The 25329-nt window shown below is 52.5% G+C and overlaps 1 protein-coding gene across 2 annotated transcripts in view; it reads right to left on the bottom strand.

The window, feature by feature from the left end:
- ITGA10 (integrin subunit alpha 10) overlaps nucleotides 1-22463 on the bottom strand; it is a 52575-nt gene extending 30112 nt beyond the window's left edge. The window contains exons 1-4 of one of the 2 annotated variants that reach the window (XM_044991922.1): nucleotides 22454-22463; nucleotides 21384-21553; nucleotides 5631-5742; nucleotides 176-285 (exon numbers count right to left, since the gene is read on the bottom strand). In XM_044991922.1, the coding sequence (XP_044847857.1) occupies nucleotides 176-285; nucleotides 5631-5742; nucleotides 21384-21528 (367 nt within the window). In that variant the 5' untranslated portion in view covers nucleotides 21529-21553; nucleotides 22454-22463. Of the gene's footprint in view, nucleotides 1-175; nucleotides 286-5630; nucleotides 5743-19022; nucleotides 19164-21383; nucleotides 21554-22453 lie in introns of those variants that run through there. The other variant, XM_044991923.1, reaches the window with a different exon arrangement.
- Between the last annotated feature and the right edge of the window lie 2866 nt (nucleotides 22464-25329).

The following is a 25329-nucleotide window of genomic DNA, read 5'->3' as shown; positions in this document are numbered from 1 at the left end:
CGAAGGGTACATTCTCATTAGGGTTTGCTGGTGCTTGGCAGATTGGGCGCCAGGGCTCCTGGGTCTGGATGCCAGCACTCCAGTCACCATCGAGTTCCAAATCCCTCAGGGCAGGTTTGAAAATTTCAACCCAAACGGATCTGTTTTTCAAGGTGGTGCCTTCAGATGGCGTTACCTAGGTTGACCTTGGCACACGCAGAGTTGTTTCTTGCACCCATAACGCACTTGTATACGTCCCCTTTCCGGTTGTCGGCTGTCCCATCCCAGGGCGCCCCCACCAACATCCTGTAGAGGAAACACCAACCACGCAGTCAGCAACCACAGTCAAGGGGGGCAGAGATGGGACCTTCCTCCTCAGACCATCAAGAAATAAATCGTCAGCAGAGTGGGCATCCTGAGGTTCTGATGCGACAGGGAGAGGTTTGCAGGGAAGTTTTATAGTTAGTTTTTAGAAGTGTTATATGTCAACCCTTCACGGTGCATGGCATAAACCTGAGGTGAATAAGAAACTGCCCCTAAGGGTCTGTTATTCCATAAGTGTCCACTAGGAGGGATTCTTGTGCCTTCCTCAAAAGTTGCTGTGATTGGCTATCCTCAGAGACAGGTGACTGCAGATCACCTTGATCCAATAGGTAGCGTCTATGTTCCTAATTAACAATAATTGGGACTTTGTACAGCATAAACCAGTCTAAAATTGCAATGCATTTCACAGCAGGGCAGAGCATCATTAGCCCCACTGTACAGATGGGAAAACTGAGGCACACGGAAGGGGACATGACATGCCCAGGCAAGTCACTGGTGGAATTTGGACTAGAGATCACACTGCAACTGGCAGGGTCCTACTCTAGATGCTAGACCAGGGGTAGGCAACCTATGGCAAGCTGATTTTCAGTGGCACTCACGCTGCCCAGGTCCTGGCCACTGGTCCGGGGGGCTCTGCATTTTAATTTAATTTTAAATGAAGCTTCTTAAACATTTTTAAAACCTTATTTACTTTACATACAACAATAGTTTAGTTATATATTATAGATTTATAGAAAGAGACCTTCTAAAAAGGTTAAAATGTATGACTGGCATGTGAAACCTTAAATTAGAGTGAATAAATGAAGACTCGGCACCCCACTTCTGAAAGGTTGCCTACCTCTGTGCTAGACAAACTCCCTCACAGAGCTGGGCATCGCAGAGCAACAGAATAGGGCTGCGCTCCTTTAAATAGTCCAGAAGACCTCGAGTTCTGTGGTTTAGACACACCTCCCCAGAAACCAGCCTGCACAGCAGCATGTGCGCAGCGAGGCCGGGCGTGTTTGCGTGTCCTTAGCAAATACGGTTCTTTGGGGCTGACCGTGCCTGGTTTAACCGGGCTTTTCCCAGTCCTGCAGCCTCCTGGAATCCTCATCACACCAGCCCCCTGCTTGCCTCTGGTCTGGTAACGTAATGAAAATACCTTCGGGGAGACAAGTTCTGGCTCTCTGCTTTAGCTAAAACACTGCCTAAGTTTACGGCTCCGTGAGTTCCTCTTGGTTCACACGCCTCCGGGTGAAAACACATGTGGAGGAAATTCTCTGCACAGATGGATCGGGAAGGGAAGGACGTACCAGGCCAAAACCTCAGCTGGTCCAGTGGTTGGGGTGATGCCTTAGGACTAGGGGGATGGGAGGTCAATGACTTGTTCTTCCAAAAACTTGGGCAAGTCACCAGTGCTCCACTGATGCCCAGGAACTACAGAGCTCTGGCCCTATTCTCACCCAGGAAACAACCCCTCGGCGTTTTAACTGCCTGCCAGTGCTTTTAAAACACCCCAGGGAAAAAAGATCGAGTCAAACGAAGAAGGGAGAAAATAGACACCATGAAACCGATCCGGGGAGGCTCTCTGTACTCCCAGGCCTGAGGACAGAGCACTGGTGACGAGAATGAGCCGGAGGAGGAGTGAATGGAGAAAGCAGCTCTCGGGCTGAGGATGGGCGAGAGGAAAAGGCGGGGCAGGGGAAAAAGGCACTTGGATGCAGACTTGGGATTGTTCGGCCAAACTCTGCAACTTAAATCAACCCTCCTCGCGCTGTCTGCGGTTGTTGAGCGCGGCCGACAGAGCTGCAGAGGAACAACGGATTCAGTTCCCAGATCCTCAAAGATGTTCAGCACCTAAACTCCTCAGGCGCCAGGTGCTTATCTACACGCTTAACTTTAGTCTTGTGACATGTCCTGTTACTCCGAGCCTCCGTTTCCCAACTGGGAAACAGCGACAATAGCACTGCCCTCCCGCGCAGCGTAAGTGGATTCACAATGGTGAGGCACTCTAGGTACTTCAGACAGGTCGGTCTTTTCTTGGTGTATCTCCCATCCAGGCCAGCGGCTTTTGACTTCCCAGCACTCATCACAGTTTGTTTCGTTTTTAAAAAAAAAGCCAGTGCCTGCTTAGACAGCCGATATGCTGGCAGCCCGTCAGGATCTTGGCATTGGCCCGAGATTGTTTTATTAGGGCCGATCGAAAATTTTCCATCAAAACTTTTTTTTGGGGGGGTGGGGGGAGGGAGGGGAGGCTGGGATGGAAAACTGGGGTTTTGACGAAACCAAAATATTTACTGGATGCGTCAGCTTTCCTTGAAAGGGTTTGATTTTTTTTTCTTCAGTCAGAAAACTGAAAAAACGTGGGTGGAAAAGCCAGACGGTTTTGAGTGTGGGGCCAACGTTTTTGAGTTGGTCCCCCCTGTAACGAGGAGTTCACTTGCTCTCGCAACACGTCCGCCAGAGACGACTTCTGAGTGCAGTCACCAGTGCTTTTTATTTTCAGTTTCATTCCCAGCACGTTCCATTTACAGTCTGCCCCAAACCAGCCACCTGAGGGACAACTCACTTCTCCAGCCTGGGGCTCCTCCCGTCCCTTTCTCTCCCCCCCTCACTTCCTTCCTGCCAGCCTTATATAGCCCCCTGGCTAATGAGGCCCGCAGGTGCTTCTCTTCTACAATTAGGTGTAGCATATTCAGGCAGCCCCAATTAATGCTTCTTAATTGGAGCTGAGCTGACGGGCCTGACTCAGGACCTCCTGGCCAGCACCCTGTTACACCCCCTCAACAAAAAGTCAACATTGTCCACTGGACGGGTTGACAAAACGACAGGACGGATTTTGGGGTTTTGTCCAATTTTTCCATGGAGCGCCCCTCCCCCCCCATTTCCCAACAAGCTCTACGTTTTCCCGCCCGCTTCCCGCACTTTAAAGTGGCGGAGAGTGTGGGGGACCAGTTTGAAACGCGGGCGGAGGTACTGCCTTTTCTGTCCCGGGTGGCTGCTCAGAACACCATCGCCAATCTTAGGCCCCCAAATTTAGCCCAGGAGGGAAACCAGTTAAGGTCTGGAGGTGGTTTTGTCCGTCAGCTGGACCTGCCTTAGCTGTAGAACACGGAGTTGGAGACACACGTTTTCTTGGGGGTGGGCAGAGGTGCCGTCGGGAAAGACCCGCGCAGCATCCGCAGAGGAGTGGCAATAGATGCTTTTCATGGGGACAGCCTCCCTTTAGCCTACTGACACATGCTATCTTGCCAATTTTGGGAGGGACTGTACCTCAGGAGCCCCTTGGTCAAATGACCCCATATTTGGGTCACTAACCCTCCCCAGTGATCCCATGAGGCCCAGCAAAATTAAGAACATAAGAACGACCAAAGGTCCATCTAGCCCAGTGTCCTGTCTTCTGACTGAGGCCAATGTCAGGTGCTTCAGAGGGAATGAACAGAACAGGGAATCATCAAGTGATCCATCCCCTCTCACCCATTCCCAGCTTCTGGAAAATGGAGGCTAGGGACACCATCCCTGCCCACCCTGGCTAATAGCCATTGCTGGACCTAGCCTCCATGAATCTATCCAGTTCTTTTTTGAACCCTGTTATAGTCTTGGCCTTCATAACATCCTCTGGCAAGGAGTTCCACAGGTGGACTGTGCGTTGTGTGAAGAAACACTTCCTTCTTTGTTATAAGGCAATCCGAGCGACTATGCAGACTGTAGAGCTTTAGAAGAGTTGAGCTTTACAAAGAAAGCTGGTCTAAGCCTTAATACGAATATCATCCCTCCTCGTTGCAGCTAAGAGAGAGGACTTGATTCCCTACGGCCTGTTCTCACTTGGGCATCTCTTGCTGAGACTGGCAGCCCAGGGGGCCAGTTAGCGCCAAGGAAGACGTGGTCGCCAGTCCACTGGGAATGGCTCGGTGACCCACCCTCTCCTACATTGGTCACCTAATGGACGGCAATTTCGGGTCACCCTCTGAGCTCATATTCAAGCCATACAATAACACTAGCTCCCAGCTCCGCACAGAGAGGGCTGCAGATCCAAGACTTTGCTCCAAACACCCACGGACAGCTGTTGGCCTGCTACTTCAGTCCTCTATCTCCCTGCAGAACCCCCCACCCCCCATACTATACAGCGCTTGTTTCCTGGATTCAGCCGACCTTCGTGTCAAACAATTACGACGCACAGTCCCGGCCGCCGCTGGCTCCTCCCGGCAGAACAGCTGGAGTTCCTGAGTGCAGAAGATTTTTATTTTTCCCCCCTTCTCCTTCTGTGAATCATTTTCAAACAGCAGCTGAGTCAGGGCGGCTAGTCATTTCCTTGTATTTTTTTTAATAAACTGCTGCTGTGCGCTTGGGGAAATCAGGGAGCCGGTTCGGACTCCTCGCTCCCCTGCTCCCGCACATGGCCGCAGTACAGATGCTCAAACTAAAGCCAGGGGAACCTCATCTGTTTCAACAGTGCGGGGGGGGAGGGGGAGGGGGGGTTCTCCAGTTTTTGTCCCTTTGGTACCTCCGAGCCCTGGCCATGCAGTGCAGTGAGTTTAACCAGTTTCTCCCAGCTTTGAAGGTTCCCCATGTTCAAGAGAGGCAGCATGGCCCAGTTGTTAGAGCACAGGCCTAAGACTCAGGAAGTCTAGCTCCCTGGCCCAACTCTGCCACTGACCTTGGGAAAGTCACCTCCCTGCTCCCTGCCTCAGTTTCCCCTCGCACCCTTTGTCTGTCTTATCTGTTTAGATCAGTGGTCCCCAAACTTTTGAGGGTCATGTCCCCCTTACCCCTGTCTGTGCCCCCACCTGGAGCTACAGTAGGGAACAGGACTGCGGCTCGGGGGGGACGACATATGGATGGGGAAAGGGACCAAGGCTGGGACTGCAGCTGGGGGTGGGTCTGGGGCCAGAAGCGGGGCTGGGGAAAGAGCTGCTGCCAGGGCACTCCCTCCCCACCCCATGGGGGCTGGCCTGGGCCCCTCCAAAGGTTCCTCTATGTCCCTCTAGGGGGGGTGTGCCCCCCAGTTTGGGGACCTCTGGTTTAGATTGTAAGTTCTGTAGGGACGAGCACAACAGGGACTTGATTTTGGCTGGGGCACCTAGGTGCTTCTGGAATGCAAATAAATAATATTCGCTCTCCCTCACCAAAGGCACCGGAACTACGTCAGACCGGAGTCAAACCGGTTTCCAGTGATGGCCCGAAAGTGGATTTGAATTAGGAATGCAGCTGTGCAAAGCACATGCAGCTATTGGCTCGCCTCGGCTCACTCCATCTCACAAGCCCCTGTAAAATTCTCAATGTCCACGGTGGCACGAAGGGCGGCCCCCTGGAACTGCTGTGGTAGGTGTAATGCTTTCCAGACTCACCATTTCTCCCCTCCGGCCTCGTGCTGCAGGACTTTGTAACCGAACTGAGCCTCCGGTGGACCCTGGAAGATCTGGGGTCTCTTGACATCAATGTTGAATGACCTGCATAGCCCTAAAGAGACACAGAGCAGAGTGTTAGTCTAACTCAGAGACCCCCCCAAAGTTGGGGGAGGTGCAAAGACGTAGGGGAGGAGTGGGAGGACAGAGACAAAACTCTCAACCATTCTCCAGAATCTCAGCTTTCATTTAAAACAAGAGTCAAGTCTCCAGATGTTACGGCTGCAAAGAAAAGCTTAAAAATATGACCCAAATAGTAAGTTAGCTGGAAACTTCATTTTGTGCGGCACTGAAACCACTGGCCAATTCGGCGAATAGCTTGGGCCGAAAAAGGAACCAAACACAAAAATTTCAGACACATTTCGATCCGAAAGGTCGTTCGGAATTGACATTGAAACTGTTTCATGCGGCCCAAATGGAACATTTTCTCTCTTTTTTTTTTTGTTTAGTTGAGGGGTGGGGCAAATGGAAAAAATCAGTTTCAGTTGAAACGAACCTGTCGTGGGGGATTTTTCAGTTCGGTGGCCGAAGCTGACGCTGCATCACTTACACTTGGGTCATACTTTTTAGCTTTTAATCAACGAGTCGCCCTTTTTGCCTTTCAAAACAGGACCAGTAGGAGCAGCATCAAGCCAACACTTTCAAAAAACCCTCCCTCTGTGTACATCTTTCCTGCACTTAAGCGAACTCCAGAAAATTCAGACTAGTGTGTTACTTTAGCATCCCTGATCAGAGCCCCATTGCGGCAGGCACGCCGCAAGAGAAAAAACTTGTGTTAATCCTAGTGTAGACAGGACAGTGGGAGTTTTAACGTGTGTTACTAGTCAGTTACCTGGATCAGGGCCCAACTGCATCAGAATTTTAACTTGGTAAAACCACATCTTTTTTCTCAGCAAAGATCAAGCTGTAGTAAAACCGCCCCTCTCCCAAATTACTTACAGTCTAAGTAGGTGAAACAAAAACATGTGAGGGGAAACTGAGGCCCAGAGAGGCAGAGAGCCAGATCTTTAAAGGTAACTCCATTGGGAGTTAGGTGCCTAAATAACTTTGAGGATCTGGGCCAAAGTGATTTGCCCAAGGTTGGTGTCTCAAATTACATGGTTCAAAACAAATCCATCAGGTGATGCAGGACTCGGATTTTAGAGCCTGGGTACGCAGGAGGTCAGACTGGATGATCACAACAATCCCTGCTGGCCTTGGAATCTGAAAATCTCTGTATCGTGAGCTGCTAGGGGAACGGAAATATTTGTGCAGCCTGCGACCAGGTGCTAAAACAACCCCCTGACCCGCCCAGGCAGTCCACGCCCTCGATGAGACTTTCAGACTCTTCCCAGATTGGGTTCTTTCTGGTTACCGGCCGCAAGGAGGACAAGCAAACCGCAGCCGGCAGCACACGTGGCCTGGGTTGAGTTTGTGCAGCTGAGTCCCCCTGGCCACAGGAAATGTCGTCGCCCCATCATGTGGTGGATTTTGTTAGCCGGCTGCCCCTAGAACTCACTGCCGGCACTTGCGTTTTGACTCCCCGCTGGAGTCACAGATTCCAAGGCCAGAAGGGACAACTGCGACCATCTAGCCTGCCCCCTGTGTAACACGGGCCAGGGGCTATCCAACCGCCTTGGGCTGCGGGACCCGCAGGCCCATGCTGCCCTGGAATGGTCAGCGTAGCTACACCTGGAGCTTTTAGGACAAAGGGTCAGGGGAGTGAGCTACACAGGTGTTTATGCACCACCCCTGGGAAGTATGAGCCTTAGGATGCAGATAGGGAAACTGAGGCACAGAAGGGTTGGGGGAAGTGACTTATTCAAAGCTGATAGAGGAGCTGGGGCCTTGGGGGGAGTAGCCAGCACCAGGATGTGAACCTGCGACCTCTTGGCCTAGAGGCACAGGAGATAAAGACCCACCTCTGCTAGCTGAAGGCTGCTGCGCCCCTGAGCTGAGCCCTAGACGGAGACAGAGCCGCACTGCAGAAGGGTGGGTGAGCGGAGCCGGGCCAGGCATTGCGTGAGCGTGGATTGGAGGTAGAGAGACAGGCCACCGGGAGCAGTGCCGGTAATTCAATAGCGTAGTCAGCGTGGCTATCTCCGGAAACCCTTTGCCTGCGAAAGCCTGATGCTACGTCTGCACTGCAGCTAGCAGCCCCTGGGCCTGGGTAGACAGCCACGCGCTAGCTCTGCTCAAGCTCGCGCGCTAGGGGCTGGCCACCCGAGTGCAGATCCAGGAGGTCGCATGGGCTTGTACCAGGGTGGCTAGCCCAGGGTGCTGCAAGATCTTGAGCAGCTACCTGCATACATGGGCTGGGTGGCATGGTGCCTGATACCGTGCAGACATACCCAGAGAGAACAGCAGGGTGGCTGGCTGTGTCCATGGAATCCCCTGTCTACTATTCACACTTGACCTGGTCAACAAAAATATAAACCCAGCTGGTTTCCATTGCAAAAAGCGGTTTCGGCAAAAATCAAAATATTTCCTGGGAACGTGCTCATTTTGCAACGGGAGGAAGTCAAAAATCCATCAAAATGACGCTATCCAGCTGAAACGTTTTGATTTCTGTTCATGTTTAAAATATCGTTCAGATTTTATCTTTCACATTAATGGAGAACAAATGTCAAAGGAAAAAGTGGCCGCGCTACTGAAGCAAAACATTCAAAGGGTCCCAGATCAAAATTTCAGCATTTTCATTTCACGGGACGTTTTGGATTTTCATTTCATTGGGAACAACCACCACCACATTCCTACATCTCAGGGAACAGAAATTTGGGTTCCCAACCAGCTCTTATAACCCCCAGTCCTGTGTCTTCTCGGGTCCAAGAAGCAAACTTTGTTCCCAAGTTGGCGCTAGGAGGTGCTGTGCTGCTGGCCTCCTTGCAAGATGGATGTTCTGGTTCTTTTAGTGTCCCCAGCAGCCCGGAGCACGTTTTAGAAACAGGCGATGAGCCCTAGTGAGCTGGGCTTCTCCCAAAGTGATAATTTAGTACCATCTCCTTAAAAACACCTCGTAGCCCCGGGGCTCCTCCCTGCGCCTGCTGATCTCAGTGATACCTTGCGTCACACCCCAATCCCAAAGCACTTTAGGATCACAATTAACCCTCAGGCTTGCGTAGGGAAGAATCAGTCCTGCCTTCCTGCAGCTGCACGGTGAAGGGAAGAAAGGCGCCCAGTGGTACAGAATCCCAACTCACAGCCTCTTCCTCTGATCCCACAGCCCACGTTCCCCCCGCCTCCCAGAACTGGGGCCTACAACCCAGAAGCCCCTGAGTCCACTGCACGACTAGACCATTTCAGCGAAGCACCTTAAAACCAAATCCAGGAGGAGGAGGAAGCGAAACTGACCATGAACCTTCAGGTGAAAGTGACTGAATTTATTGCACCAGCCAAAGGCCTAAACAGGAGCAGTGAAAGCAGTGAGCGGAGGTCCGTGCGAAACCCAGGGAGGGCACATTATTTTGAAATATACAGGGTCTGATTTCCATGTACAGCCAGGCACTGGCAATCTAGGGGTCCTCCCGAGGTGTGGGGGAGTTAACTTGTAATTGACACTTGTTTTTAAGGATGTTTTACACTGTCCTTGGTGGAACTATAAAATCAAGCCCATGACGCGGCCAATCTTAAGAGCGTCTGATGCATTTCGTGCATGGGTGTCAGTGAGGATCGAGACTGGAGGAGTTGTCCTGAAATTATACTTTCCAAGCTGAGATCATAACAACCTCCCAGCGACAGGCTCCAGCTTGGCAGGGCAGAGCGGGGCAGTGTTATTTCCTGCCTCTCTGAGGATATGTAAGAAGAGGGCGGAGGCTGTGCCCCTTGCACAGTGACTCCTCTGTCTTGGGAGCCGACCGTGCCCCAGATTCGCAGCAAACCTCAGGAAGAAAACAGCCTAGCAATTACGCAGGGTGTAGTTTGAAAATAGAGCGCCTTCGCCCCAGAACGGATCACACGCACACGCTGCAAATTCCTTGCGTGGCTGGCTAGCTAATTACCAGCAGCACCGAGAAGCTAGCTTCGGAAATTAGCCCGCACGGGTATTTTAGGAAACTCAAATTAAAGAGAGAAAAAATTCTCGTTGTCTTGAAATATTTTGAGAATTGCACCAGCCCAGAGCCAAGAGCCTTGTTTGTCCCAGCCTGGACCTGCCAGTTAACCTCATATGTTATTGCTGTCTTTAAAACTGTCGTACAGTTAGATCCAGAAGGCAGCGTCATGATTGTCCGGTCTGACCTCTTGCGTAAAACAGGCCAGAGTAGCTCACCCGGGCACCCTTGCACTGAGCAATGGTTCTCAACCTTTCCTGGGCTCAGGACCCATTTGTAAATGGTTATGGCCCATCGCAACCCAGTAAATAGCCTGAGGGTAGAATAGGGGTTAGCATCTGGCTGGTATTTGATCGGCCTGGCTGGGTTTTTTTACGGATTTGCCAGTTGCCAGAAAAATAATTTAATCTGCCAGGTTTTTTTTTTAATGTGGGTCTGAAGATTTGCATGATTATCACAATACACGGGGACATCTACTGTTAAAAGTTTCTGTGTCCAGCTAAAGATGCTGCAGCGTTCCCACTTCCCCAGTTTAGGTACGAAAATGATGTTATCAGTCTTATCTATACGTAGGGTGACCAAACAGCAAGTGTGAAAAAGCGGGACGAAGGAGTGGGGGGTAATAGGACTCTATATAAGACAAAGCCCCAAATATCGGGACTGTCCCTATAAAATCGGGACATCTGGTCACCCTATCCATATGTTACCTGCGTATGTAGCTACACGCAGCCGTGAAAGTCTTTAGCAGAGGGGAAGGCAGCGGGAAAAAGCTCCAGCAGCTCCCTGAGGCAGGAAAAGGCTCCAGCAGGGGGCACTACACGTGGGAGGCGCTGGTTGGGTGTGTAGAGAGCGGTGTATATAGACCCTAGGGTTCTGGCATGTCTTTGCTTGCTTTACTCACGCTAGAGGAGCATGCAGTGTGGGTACCCTACACGCCACCATCGATGTAGACATCAGAAAGAGGCAGCCCCTGTTGAAAGGTTTCAAGTAGCGCCAGCGAAAAAATTAGGCAGAACAGTTTTCCATTGAAAAATGCAGTTTCGTTGAAACCTAAGTGTCTCACGTTGACATGCTGATTTCAACTCGCTCTGTTAATGGGAAAGGTCGAAACATTTACCTTGGATTCATTTTATTTAGTAAAATGATATTTAAAATATTAATTTGAGATGTATTAGGCATACATAGCGTACAAAATATTAATGTTATAAATGTCTAAACAGAGTGTTTCAATATTAACCAAATTAGATGTTTTGATGGTCCCAAATTGAAATTTTCTGGATTTTTCAGTCATTTTTGGTATGAATTTGAACCATTTTTCCTCCCAAAATGTCAGTGTAACTGGCCAAGGTGCAGAGCAACAGGGAACGTGGCCACACAGCCACAAGGATTGTCAGCCTAAGTTTCTTGGAAATAGCATCCTGCATCAGGGCTGTCTGAGTCTCCAGTACTTCTCAAGGGACACGTGAACAGCCCTGATCTGTCTCCACATGGAGTTCACCCTGAAACCTAGTGATGCCCATTTTAAAGTGTGGCTGAAATTAGCCACACTGGGAGTTAGACCTGGGTTTTAGTCCCAGCTCTGTCACTGGCTCCCAGGGATACTTTGGCCAAATTCCTGCCTTTCCGTGCCTCAGTTTACCCACCTACAAGATGAAGACACCTATTCTTGCACAGCATTTTGAGAGTTACGAGTGGAAAAGGCTACTGCAATGGTGCCAAATAGTGTCTCTTCTGGTTAAAACAACAAGAAGTCCTTGTGGCACCTTAGAGACTAGCAAATTTATTTGGGCATAAGCTTTCGTGGGCTAAAACCCACTTCATCAGATGCATCTGATGAAGTGGGTTCAAATAAATTTGTTAGTCTCTAAGGTGCCACAAGGAGTCCTCATTGTTTTTGCTGATACAGACTAACAGGGCTACCACTCTGAAACCTGTCTTCTGGTTAAGTCTCCTTGTTAACTATTTCCATGCCAATTATTTCAGCAAAAGCATGACAGCTATTCAGGCACTGTGGGTGGAGCTTGGCATCATGGGCGGAGCTTAGCAAGAATACCACTTCTTCCTTCCCTCCTCTACTCAAGCTCCCCTCCTCCATATACACACACACACCAAGGAAGGGGAGTTTATATGTAAATTAAATGGACTAGCCTGGAACTAATTAGACATGTAAAGAAAAGAGGAACTCCTCCCTATTCCCCTGGATGGAAGAGACCCTCCAACTATGTGTTAAGTACAGTATTGTCAGCCACAAGCATTCCAATATCCCCAAAATCATGAGATTGGACCAAAAACCTTACGGTTTTTAAACTACTAAATTAAGTTCAAGCGTCTTTACTTGGAACGTTGCCAAATCCTGCTGTTTTATCACGAATTCCAAGACATTGGTATGTTTTCCCCAGAAAACCCAGCTGCTGGAGTCATGCGAGAATCTTATTTAAAAAGTACGTTTCTAGTAAGTTATAAAGAAAAGCTCAGAAATGTGACCTCGGTCTCAGAAAGCAGAAGACACAATTAGATTTCCCAAAAAAAAAAAAAAAAAAAAATCACAGCATTTTTTGAAGTCAGTCATGATTTTTGAGAGGCCTGACTCAGGATTTTGTCAAGCATCAGAGGGGGAGCCGTGTTAGTCTGGATCTGTAAAAGCAGCCAAGAGTCTTGTGGCACCTTATAGACTAACAGATGTTTTGGAGCATGAGCTTTTGTGGGTGAATACCCACTTCGTCGGATGCAGGATTTTTGAATGCTTGGGGTTGCAGTTTGCCATGAGGGTTGTGAGCCTTTATGACCAAACTCGGGTCAGACTTTTCTTTGCAAGCATGAGGGCCAGAAACCATTTTAAAAAAAAAAAAGCTGTGATTTTCACTTAATCACATGACTCCAGAAGCTGCGGCTTTCAGAAACAGAAACACCAAATACAGCAAGACTTCCCTTCTTGTGCCTCAGTTTCCCCCTCTATAAGCCCAAGCTCAAGGTACGTCTTAGACTGGATTCCACCTGGAGAGAAGAAAAGGTGTAGAGGACGAAGAACGACCTATTGTAGGAAAAGGATGCTACAGTCATGGAGACATCTCACGGCAGAGTTACATCACTCTGGACAGACAGCGGTGGGGAAAAGTGCGCCCGCTTCTAGACATAGGAGAGTCTAAATCTAAGTCTCTATAAAAGAGAGAGACTTCTATCTACAACAAAATTATGAGCTGGCTCTGCTGTGAGCAAGTGGCAGGCTTAGGGGCTGTGAGGAAGCCCGAGAAAATCTCCCTCATTTGCCAAAATATTTCCCTCTTTGAGAAAAAATATCCTCCGGGAATTTCTCAACCACCACAGCTAATGCCTGCCAATCCCCTGGAGCGGGACGGGGAGGGCAGGATGGGACGAGTCAAAGCAGTTCCAGATGTGCGGTGATTTATGCCATCGCTTGCCGGGGGGCAGCGGGGAGATGGCCAACCTGCTGCTCAGAGATGAGTAGAGCTGGTGGGACGTTCCCCCTCCCGCCGCCCCAGAAAAAAAAAATCCAGATGTAATTTTCATGCAAAGCTGTTTTTCATCAACATTTTTAAAAGAGCCACTGAAACGTTTGACTGAGTTTTGATTTTCCAGCTCCACCTCCCAATTGTTTCAGCTTCTGCTTTTGCTTTTTCCTCCCAAAACCTCACTACAAAACACCAAAGTTGTTCCTGGGGAAATTCTGATTAAAGAAAAAAAGTAAAATAAAAGTTGCATCCACGTTTCCATACAAAACCATGGCATTTTCCAGCTGGTTTTCGCCGAGCTTTGTCTGCCCAGCTCAGAGCAACGAAGATGTCCCGGTGCTTAGAGGCTACAGCTGACTGCAAAGTCGCGGCTTGAGTAGACATACCCGAGCTAGCATTGATCTAGCTAGCTCCGGTACCACTAGCAGGAAAGCCGTGTTTTTAGCACAGGCCAGCCTGAGCCATCACCCTGGGATCCAGGCAGTCTGGCCCATGCGTCCACAACTTCATTGCTATGGGGACCTTAGCTAGCCTGATTAAAGCCAGCGGGGATCCATGCACCCCGTGGCTGCAGTGCAGAAATACCCTGCCAAGGGGACGAGAGAGAAGGTCAGTCGGCCGCATGGAAAGTGTTTTGCTCTGAATAGAAGCTGCCACACTCTGATCTGATCCCGGAAGGGTGAGAGGCTATTTGGATCAATGAGTTTGGGTTGGTCCATTAGGAACCAGCCATGAAGTTCACACCTAAAGCTCCCGAGTGTCGGGAACGGCATTTGGGCCCAGTCTCCAGCTTTTGAATTTGGGAGAGGAGGGTTCAAACGGCCACGCTCCCCTGGAATTGCTAAGTTTGGGATCTATGTGACGCTCCCCTGCAGTCCAACCAGGCTCCGGGGCCTGGGCTGGCCTAAAAAGGCCTTTCCAAAAAAGGCCAGCATCACCTGATCTCAAGAGCGTCTACAGCTTGGAGCCCAAGGAGCCCAGAGGAAGGGCAAGGTCCTCCCCTATTCCTCACCTCTGCTCTCCCCTGCTAAAACCCTGTGCAGATTCCTGCAGAGTCTCTTGGAGCACAGGAGCTGGCAGACGGGATCAGACCCAAGGTCCATCTGCTCCAGTGTCCTGCCGCTGACAGTCACCAACTGCTTCAGAGGAAGGTGTAAGAACCCCGCAGAAGGCAGATGTGGGCTAATCTGATCTCAGCAGGAGATGGGCTGAAGCCCAGAAGCGTGAGATTTAAAATCCCTTCCAAACATGAGTTAGCATCAGTCACAGCAACTATTCTTGTTATCCCTCTAAGTGTCCAATCCCTGTTTGGATCTTGTGAAGTCCTTATCCTTGACAGCACCCGGTGGCAATGAGTTCCACAGTCTAATCACACCTTTTATGGGTTTGAATTTGCTACCTTTCATTTCCAGTGAATGTCCATTCGTTCTACAAGACAGGAAGAACAGAGTCTAGCGAAGCTAGCTCAGGAACTTTGATTTGTTAATTGAGAGACTTATGCCCCCACTTAGCCATCTTTTTTTAAAGGTAACAATCCCAATCTTTCCAATTTCTTAATGGGAGAGGTTTTGCAGATCTGAAGAAGAGCTCTGTGTAGCTCGAAAGCTTGTCTCTTTCACCCACAGAAGTTGGTCCAATAAAAGATATTACCTCGCCCACCTTGTCTCCTTAATAAATTTTGTCATCTGCAAGGTTTTCCTCCTCATGCCTCACCCACCCTTTTCCAGATCAGCCAATATATTTAACGCTGGACCTCAAATGGAGCCACGAGGTGCTGCCTTGTTAACTTTTTGCCACGATTACAATTTGCCATTTATTCCTAATCTGTTTCTTGTCTTCCAGCCAGTTTCTGATCCATGAAAAAATTTCCGTCTTATCCCAGGACGACTTAGTTTCTTGAGTAACTTCTTGTCAAAGGTCTTTGGAGTTATGCCACCCTGTTCTCCTTTATCCACTCGACCGCGACATTCAAAAAAGTCTAATAGATTAGAGACACGCGGTTTTCCTTTGTGTGCTAACCTGATCGTCTCGTGCTCTTCCAGGCTTCATTGTATGTAACTGTTCCAACCAATTTCCTAGGTAGAGATGTGTAGCTTACTGGTCTGTAATTCCCTGGATCTCCCCTAGAGCCTCCTTTCGATACAGGTAAAACATTTGCTACCCTTCAAACCTCCAGTATAGCAGCTGTTTTTAAAAGACAGTGTATTTCTCACCAGCAGCTCAGCCACTGCACATTTGAGCTCCTTCCGTACGCTGGGACAGAGACCATCCGAGCCCGGGACTCATTGCTTCCTGCAGTTACCAGTTCGTTCCAGCACTTCCGTCTCAGATGGAACTGGTGCAAAGGGTCTGGGAGGCACATTTGAAGAGCAGCTATCAATCAGTGGCAGAACGGGAGGGTGGCAGGGCTGGGAGCTTCTGGTATAGCTGCTCGGGTGAGAGTGTATCCCGTGGTTAGAGCAAGGAGCCTGGACTCCTGGGTTCCAATCCCAGATCGGGCCCTGCAATTTGGTGGCATGTCGGACAAGTGGCCACCCCTCTCCCTGCTCCACTGGCCCTGTCCGATTCCCCAAGGCAGAGCCTGGCCGCAGATGTGGGGACAAACAGCTCACGACAGATCATCCTCCAGTGCCAGTGGGCTACGTGCCAGCCCTGTGCCCACGACCCCAGCTCCTCAGGGCTTCGCTGACTCGGGCCTCAGCGTGGCGGAGCCCAGAACGGCTGGGCTTTGGGCCAAGGAGCAGTTGCGTGTGCGGGGGATGCTCGATGGATGTTTGCTTTGGAACATGATCCTCCCCACCTCCTTCACTTTCCAGCATTGGAGGGGGGGAGATTCAGCAGACAGCTGGGCCCCCCCTTCCCCCAGTGGCACAGAGAGGCCAGCTGCAGAAGCGAGTATTGTGCCCCTTTCACCAGGTAATGAAAATCCCAGGAGTTGTCCAGAACTGCAGGGGGAACTGCCCGTAGGAAGCGTCTGCTGTCCTCAGCCCAGGGGATAAGGAACCCGATCGCTTCTCCTGGGCAGCATCTGTCAGATGGATGTTGGGACAAGAGCCCGGAATCGTCTGTCCCAGCATGGCCGGCCCCACCAGGGCGCTTCCCCAGCCCAGCTCCTGGCCCCGGCGCTGGGCAGGCTGCTCTGGCCGTGGGTAGCCGCTGAAGGACGCACTGAGTGCCCTTGGGTTGCCTACCCCTCCCTCGCCACCACCTGGGCCAGTGCCCGGGGGACCGGGGCTCCCCTCCCGTTAGTGGTGATGAGCACAGTACCCACGGCCCTCAAAGCACCTCCCTCAGCCTGCTTGCCAGGGGGAGGAAATGGCTCAGCAAGGGTCACGCGGCGACTCAGTGGAAGAGCTGGGAAAAGATCTCAGGAGACCCGCGTCCCATCAGCTCCAACCACTAGACCCCACTCCCTTCCCGAGCCCACCGCAGAACCCAGCCTGCTCACCTCCCACGCCTGCCCGCTGCTGTAACCATTGGGCCTTGCTCCCCACCCCGAGCCGGGACAGAACTCGGGAGTCCTACATCCCAGCCCCGGGCTTCACTCCTCAGCCCTCCGACTCGCTGATGCTCAGATGCGCCTGTGGGGGAGACGCAGCCTGTGGGGGGAATGTGGCTCTGCCCGATTCCAGCTGAACCCAGGAATCCGAGAGCATCTGCTGAAGCTTTGAGCCGGTTCTTTAATCCCTGACACTTCACTCATGCTGGAAATACACCAACTCCCTCCGCCAAACGCCAGCTCCCCCAGGCTCTAGCCACATGCTCCCCCCTGGCCCCCTCCCGCCCCCCCCCCCCACAGTGACAGCAGGCTCCAGCCAGCGCTGGGCGTGCAGCCCCCAGCAGAGTCTGCACGGTGCACACACGGGGCCAGCACATTGCAAAGCCAGCTGGGCCTGCGTTTCTGTGACACACTTTTCCTCTGCAACTCCCTGGTTCTGACTCTGCATGGCCCGGGGAATGCAGCGGGGGCACCCTCTCCCCTCCCGCAGGTCATGTGCAGCCTCCAGAAAGCAGAGTAATCGACGCTTAGCCCAGGAAAGCGAGACTGGCCTTGTGGTTAAGACGCAGAGCTGGGGCACTGGAGAGCTGGTTCTGCCACCGAGTCCCTGTGTGATGTGGGGCAGCTCGCTCCATGGCTGGGCCTCAGTTTCCCTCTTCTATAGGAGTGGGGGGATGCCTCCTCCCCCTGACCTTTCTAGACTGTAAGTTTCCAGGGGTCAGAGACTGTCTACGGATTTGCACCCAGTATGACGGAATCCGCATCCCAGCTGAGTGTCTGGTTGCAGCAATAAGACAAAGACCCCAGCGTCCGCGCTCACCCGACCCCAGAACCCGGGGGTGCAGGCTCTCACCCGTGCACAGACTGGCTACACCCCCGTCCTTGCTCGGGCGCGGGGGGTAAGATTTACAAGAAGAACCACCCCAAATCGTTTCGTGCCCTGCGTCCTGGGTTCAGCTCTGGGCGTGGCTTGCCGGACACCACGGCAGAACGATTTCGCTGCGGCCAATCAGAGGCGTGGAGTCAGGGTGGTTCTACAAAACCCAGGTGCAACCCTGCAGGTTCCTGAGCGCCGTCCCTCCACCCATGTACAGACCCCGAGCCCTGGTCCTTCTCAGCACACGAGCACTTTGGGGGAAGTGAAGGTACCAGCGCAGTTCTTTTTATACAGCAGTAGCCCCCGCAGTGGCACCAACTGGTTTTTGGACCCAGTTGTGCTAGACACTGGAGAAACCCAGAGCAAGATGGTCCCTTCCCCAGAGGGCTTTCTACCACCGGTGTCGATAGGACAGTGGCGCGTTAACCACCAGGTGGTGTGTGGACCTGCTCTGAGAAGAGTCAGGCAGGGTACTTAACCCCTGGAGCCCCATCTATCCTACTGCTGCCACCAGTGCTGCCTGCTGTGAGGTTACACCAGAAAGCGCAACAGTGAGAAGTTTTCCAGGAGAGAGGCTGGTGTCAACACCCCCCTAACAAGACCATTATGTACAGCAAAGCTTCATTCTAGAGCAAGTACTCCTTGTCTTCCATCCCACCTGGCCCCCCCATACCGTGGCTCTGACCAGGCGTCCACATACACTTAGCAAGATCGGAAGGGCGGGGAGGGGGCTCAATCCCTGACCCCCATTTGCAGAGGGAGCACATCGGTATGCAGAGGGACCATCCACTTTCTACTTCGTGTCAGCCAGGGGTTCATTAGAAGCAGGCGCACTGGAGCGGTGGCACGTTTGCTCGGCGGGTTTATACAGACCAGCAATCAACGGTCTGTAGATGACAAGAATCGCCCACCCGGTGCCAATTTCCCATTCCCCAGGTTGTCCGCCCGACGAGGCAGAATCTCTCTCCCACTCAACGGCTTCTGCATTTGAAGTATTTTATGCCCACCAGCGGCGCCCGGAGCCCATGCGATTCTCCCATGGCGCTCGGAGAGCCACGTTATCCCTTACCCACAAAAACCCGGCACTTTCCTCCAGCCCGCCAGCAACGCACCAGAAAAACTAGAGCAACGTTTGCATTCCAACCCACTGTTAACTCCGCAAAGCCCACGGTCTGGGCAGCTGTGACGTCCCAGGCTGGGCAGGGCACAAGGCGAGGGCTCTACGGGTTAATTTCGCCAGCAGCACCTTTTAATAAAGTGGGTGCTGATTAGGAGGGGAAACTGCCAAAGACACAATGGGCGTTAGGTGGCCAGTTCGGCTGCCCGCTGGATGCCCACCGGTGACTTGGAAAATATCTCCTGCTGAAATAAGACTCAATTCAGTCCTGGATTTCACAGTCCTGCTGGGTTCTGTTTTTCCTTCCCTTTTTAAATACAGAAATTAAGAACCAGCTTCTTTACCTCTAAGCAGCAGCAGAACGCAGAGGACACAGAGACGGCGGGCCGGCTCCATCGCCTGGTTAGAGTCCAGCCGGAGAGTTTGTTCCGGGAGTGCGGAGAGCCAGACTGGGCATAGTGCGAGCGTATGTGAGCACAGCTCGCTCCCGCTGCCTCAAAGGTTACTCTGTCTTCTGCTGCTTTATTACACGCCACTCATATTTTTTCCTCCTTCATCTCCCAGACATTTCAATTGGCTGCTAAAAATAAATGGCAGGGTAGGGATTTTTTTTTAAAAAAAAAGCCAAAACAGCAGAAACAATGAAGGAGCAGCAGGAGGGAATTGCAAACTAGAAACCACCCAGGCAACAGATGCAGGGAGCTAGCTGGGGAAAGCGCGAGTCTGTAGCACGGCTTTTTGAGGCACGCTTTTCACGCAGCCTGTTCTGAGTGTTTGCACGAAGTAGGGGTGGAAAGCGTGCAAAGATGCTCCCCCTTGACCCTGCCCTGGATTTTTACCCAGCCCCCCCCCACACATACTTGTGCAAAAATACAGGATTGGATGAGTCAAATAATCCTGTACATTTGCCCTCAGGGCCAGGACGGAGTGTGCAGAAAAGTGCAAACACCTAGCAGTGGTGTTTCCATCCCCTGTTGTTCACTCCCAGCTTCTGGCAATCAGAGACAAGGGCCACCCAGAGCATGTGGTTGTCCCTGACCATCTTGGCTAATAGCCATTGATGGACCTGTCCTCCATGAACTAATCTCATTCTTTTTGGAACCCTGTTAAAGTTTTTCCCTCCACAACATCCCCTGGCAAGGAGTTCCACAGGTTGTCTGTCCATTGTATGAAGAAATACTTCCTTTTGTTTTAAACCTGCTGCCTGTTAATTTCATTGGGTGACCCTTTTTTTGTTATTATGTAAAGGACTAAATAACGCTTCCTTATTCACTTCCACATCATCCTTATTCACTTCCATGTTTGTTTTTTTAACCTACTCCATTCTTGCATCTTTGCACACCCTAAAGAAAAAGCTGAATAAATATTGCTGCTCTTTGGGGACTCTTGTTAACCCTTTCTTCCGCGCTTCTTTCGAAGGTTTGTGCCTTGAACCATTTCAAAGTAACACTGAAGTCCCCCCGCCCCACCCATTAGCATCCTTATGGTTTGTAGGATTCTGTGTTGTGTGTGTAAAAGCAGCAAAGAATCCTGTGGCACCTTATAGACTAACAGACGTTTTGCAGCATGAGCTTTCGTGGGTGAATACCCACTTCATCGGTGGGGTGCATTCTAGAGAAATGTCCCAAAGTTCCACACCTCCATCCCTTAGCAACTTTTCCCCCGGCCAAGGCAGGGCTGGAAGTGACAAAGACCATGAATTCAGCCCCTGATCAGCCCCCCCAGGTTTTCCACTTAACCTCACTTGCACGCAGTGTCAGCGATTCAACAGAGAATGTACCAAGAGGAATCGCACTGAGGCAGGGAGCAGCCAGCCAGAGCACGTAACATTTCGTAATTCCTAGCTAGGCACCGCTGGCTCTGAGGAGTGAGCCAGTGCGGGTCTAACCATCGGCCAACAGGGGGTGCTGCAGTGTCATCTTTGACATGAGCACCACGTTTCCAGGACCTGAGCCTTTGACGTCACTTTCCAAGAGGATTCTGGATCAGGCCGCACTACCCATGGCTAGCTGGGGACGCCTGGGATCGCAAGCCTGATCATACACAAAAACACAGGGCCTGTGTAATAGTTTTCCAACCCCTCCAACTAGAACTGAAAGTCCTCTGGCCAGAGCAGGGCCAGCCCCAAGGAGAACCCCTCTACGGGTAGTAAATGGGATCCAGTCCCCAGAACGGCCCATTCGGCGCTTGGCCTCCTAGAAGAGGCTGCCAGCAAAAGGGGACGGCTGGTGCAGCGCCGATCCCTTCTGCGGTGTGGCCAGCTGGTGAGACTCATTCCACATGGGCCACCAGCAGCTGCCTGGACTCTCCAGCAGAGATGGGCACTCTGGCATGCACCCTGTTGGTGCACTCTGGGTCAGAGCAGAGGCCCTGGCATCTCAGCCACACATGGCATGGGTAACCCCTCTGCTCCCCAGGAGTAGCCACAACTGCAAGGGTGGTGACCACTGCCTTGGTCACAACCCAGGATTGAACCCCTGACTTCCAGAGCTAAGAGCAGCTGCTACTACAGCTTGAGCTACAGGACGGATCCCTCAGTGGATCAGGAATTGGGGTGGGGGAAGGGACATACAACACCCTGGACAGAGGTTTACAGAGGCTGTGGCCCCGCCAGGGTTGAGACCCCCTCAAAGCAAGAGGCCTCATATTTAACCCAGCCCCCCTCTTCACCGTTAAGAGAATTGCAGCTGGGGCTTTAAAGGTACCTCCTGGTGTCTCGATATTGAAGTTCCCATAATGGCCAGGGACACCGGACCGCTCCCGGCTCCAATTCTGCAAAGCCTCGGCCTGGTTCTGATCCCTGTCTTGGCCACTCACCCAGGGCCTGGCACAGCGGCCGCAGCTCCCCATTGGAAATCCTTGCTGTTGGGTTGCCCTGGAGATGGTGGTAAGAAATTAGAAGGTCTGGATGGAAAACAGCTACAGAAAAAGCCCACGACAGCTCCCCAAGCCCTGAATGAGGTCTGACACAGACACGTGTGTGGGGGCCGGGGAAGGGCACCTGATCACTGAGCAGCGTCAGGCTACAGAGGTGTTATTCCACCCCCACCAGCTTTTAAAACACAGCTCAACACGGGCGTTCCCGTCCCCCAAAGGGAGCCCGACTGGAATGGCTCTTCCTGTATAACACCAGCCTGGACCCTCTATTCCACAAAAACGCGATTCCTGGATTACTCTGTTTTGGAAATGCACTCAGCCTTCCCGAGCAGAGCGACTTATTCCGGAACAGAGAGGTCCCCAAGAGGAACGGCTCCGGAATCGCTTTTCTGGTCAATTTCCACGTGTAAATGAGCCCCGGACAAAAAGGGGTGTGTTCTTAAACAGGTTGAAATCTTAAAAGCCTGTCTTCACTGGGGGGTGGGGGGGAGGAAGGAGGGCTCTGAACTCGAGCTAACATGAGGTAAAATCCTAGTGAAGACAAGGCCGGCTGGAGGCTTTCACAGGTGGAGGTAAAGTTTATGGGGGATGTGGGGTTTATCTTGACCTGCCAACACATGTTAACAACGACAAACTGCCTCCTCAGGAGTCCCGATTCCCAGCCACCCCCCTCTAACCCACTAGACCCCCACTGCCCTCCCAGAGCTCGGGCTAGAACCCAGGAGTCCTGATTCCCAGCCACCCCCCACTTGACCCCATTACCCGAAATTGGGCCAGCTAGTAAGCGTAGGGAGGACTAATGACCCACCAGGGTTTGGCAGAAAGCAGCATGTTTATTATACTGATAGCTAAGCTCAAAAGAAAGGGGGGGTTGTCACATTCACACGCGCATACTCACGTTCCCAGGACAGGCGCGGCACTGGAGATGTCAGGATCCTTCAAGATAAGTGTCCCACAGCGCAGCAATGGACGGGGCGATGAAGGTAGGTCTTCCTGAGGCGCGATGAAATGCGACGCGGCGAACCACTGGCCAGGCGGTCCGGGCGAAGGGCCTTCACGGGAAGTACAGTCGGTGAGTGCACTGCCGAGCACATGGCCCCGTCCCCTTTTAAGGACCTGCTCCTAGAGATGACTTGGCCGTGTCTGGTTGGTCACACTCCACCTCGGACAGTGTCCACACATTGGGTGTGTGATCGCTGCCTAATCAGAGTCCCAGACACCTTGTCTACCTGGGAGCTCTTCTGATCTTCCAGCTGCTCAAGCAGCCCATTCATCCCACAAGCATGGGGGCGGGAAGCCACTTCACAGGTATTCAAAGAGGGAGAGGAGAGGAAGGCGTAACAGACCATTTGAGCATGCAGGTTACACACAGCATACAGCTCACTGCTGCTCCTACAACAGACCCCACCGCCCTCCCAGAGCTGGGGCTTGAACCAGGCGTCCCCACTGCAACAGCCACATGTGGTCCAGCCCCTGAACGAAGCCCAGCCGGTGTTAGGGGAAGGCACCCGCAGCCTGCCGCCTGCTGCGACTTCTGGAGCTGTAAGGTCAGTTCAGGACCATGGTAGCTTTAAAGGGCAGGACTCGAGGGTGCCCCTGTCCCGACGGGGAATCAAAGCCAGCAGCCCTGGGGGCCTCCCTCCTGGGCTGCTACCAGCACTGGCCGCCTGAGCACAGGGCCAGATAGGACGCTGAGCAAGTGTCGGGAGGTGTCTGGGCCGCCGACTTGGAGCCAAGCAAAGGAAACCCAGGTTGCTATTTAATGGGCTCAAGCACCAGGGTTTGCAGGCAGTGTCAGTCTCTGGGGATTCCCCTGTGGGGCGCCATTCACCTTTCGGTACCCCGCAAGCAGAGACAGCTCCAGAATCATCCGTCCCCCCAGATCATGGGACAGACCTGGGGAAACCAGACCTCTGCAGGTTGGGAGCCGGCCCCACCCAAAACACCCCCCTTTTGGAGCCAGCCGAGTTGATTAGCTTGGAAGCACTATGGGCAGGGACCATCATTTTCTTGTTTGTACAGCACCTAACATGCTGGCATCCTACTTGCAATGATAATATCCATAAAACAGCAGAGATCCCACAGGGCGCTTTGCCTAAGAATAGGGGGGCAGTGCACCCTCCCCTCCTCGAGAGTTCTCCTCTGTGGCACAATTGTGCAGCATGCTGTGTCCTAGCTAGTCTCCACCCCAGAGCCAGCTGCATGTCAGCAGCGGCATGTTGCCTTGTAAAAGAATCTGTGGCCTTCTACAGCAGGCCTGGGTGATGGGGGGGCAGCGGTGCAGCGGACAGAGACGGAGCAGGGGGACGGAGCTTAGCAACGGGCGTTCGCGCTGATCAGTCACGGTGATCACATCCTGGCCCTGCCGCTGCCCCAGGGCCTCCTCATGGGAGCAGACCCCCCACCTCCCCCAGGCAAGATGAAAAGTTTAGATTCAGTTTGTTAGCTGCCCTCAAAATCAACCTACTCCCACTCTGCAGAAAGGGGGTGCGTGGGTGGGTGCGTCTGCCACCTGCTGGCTACACCAGATACTGCAGCCTGAGTTTAACCAGCCGCCCCAATTCCACGGACACCGGGCCTGTCCGGCTAAAGGCAGTGAGTGGGCGCTGCAGGGGGGCAGGGCAGCACGCAGCACCCTCTGCCCAAAGCCCTCAGGTTGCCACCCTGTCCAGCTGTGCACAATGGCTCCCTTCAGGCTCCAAATCAGCCATCAATTGCCATTAAACAGGCATTCAGGGTAGAGGCCCAGAGGGCATTCGGTGCCAAGATCCCACCGCTGTTCAGTAAACTAGGGACGCCTCGCGCTCAAGCCCCTTCCAAACTCCCAACCCCCTCCGCTGAGACCCCCCCGAGAGCGCCCGACTACACCCGCCTGCCGGTGGCCGCGCTGCGGAGAGACGAGCGCCGTGGGAAATCAGAGCTCGCTTGACAGCCGCAGCCCCGGAATGTCAGCCGCAGCCTCAAACTCGACGGGCCTGGGCGTTATTCGCAGGGGACAGGCAGAGCAGAGGAGGGAGAAAAGAGACGTGAGGGGAAATTAGATCCACCCAGCCTCCTGCTTCAGGGCATAAGCCAGGCAGCAGATTGTGGGTGGCGGTGGGGGGGGGGGGGAGGCTCGCACCAGCAAGTGCATTAGCAAGGATTTTCCCAAACCCTGGGGCCACTGGGCAGTAAGTGCTCCGGGGAAAAAGTGAGGTTGTGTGTGTGTGTGTGTGGGGGGGTCTATAGAAGACAGTGCTTAAAGTGCACCCGCTTGGCACCCCCTTCTACCTCCCCCCCAGCACTGCGCTAGGGGCTCGCTCCCTGGAGTCACAGAGAGGTGGGAGCGTCTCCAGGAGCAGAGAATCTCAGCTGCAAATGAGCAATTGGGATTGTTCCAGGGGGGCTGTTTCCTCTTTTCCTACTGGAGCAGGGGAGGATTTCCCTCTTCTGGGGTGTGGTGGGGGAAGAGGACCTGAGGGAGACAGTAAAGTGGTAGCACAGGGGATCACATCTGTGTACAAAGGCACTTGAGAGGACTTTCTGCAAGAGAACGGCAGCCTTGCAGCTGGAAGGAGACTCCGCACCCTTCGTTCCAGGGAGGCCTGGATTCTGGCTGCCTCTTATGGGCTGTGCCCCCACCTTTGCTCCCCTCTTGTCCAGTCCCACTCCGGCCGGAGCTACGGCCCCCCTCTCCGTCCCCAGCCCTGCTTGGCTTTTAGCCCACTGCTTTTAGCCTGGTGCAGAGAGGGTGATGCAACGTTGCCCCCTCGTGGCGGACTGGAGCCTATGGCA

This window comes from Mauremys mutica, chromosome 17 (assembly GCF_020497125.1).
Source record: "Mauremys mutica isolate MM-2020 ecotype Southern chromosome 17, ASM2049712v1, whole genome shotgun sequence".
NCBI lineage: Eukaryota > Metazoa > Chordata > Testudines > Geoemydidae > Mauremys > Mauremys mutica.
This window is presented reverse-complemented; position numbering and strand designations above follow the sequence as displayed.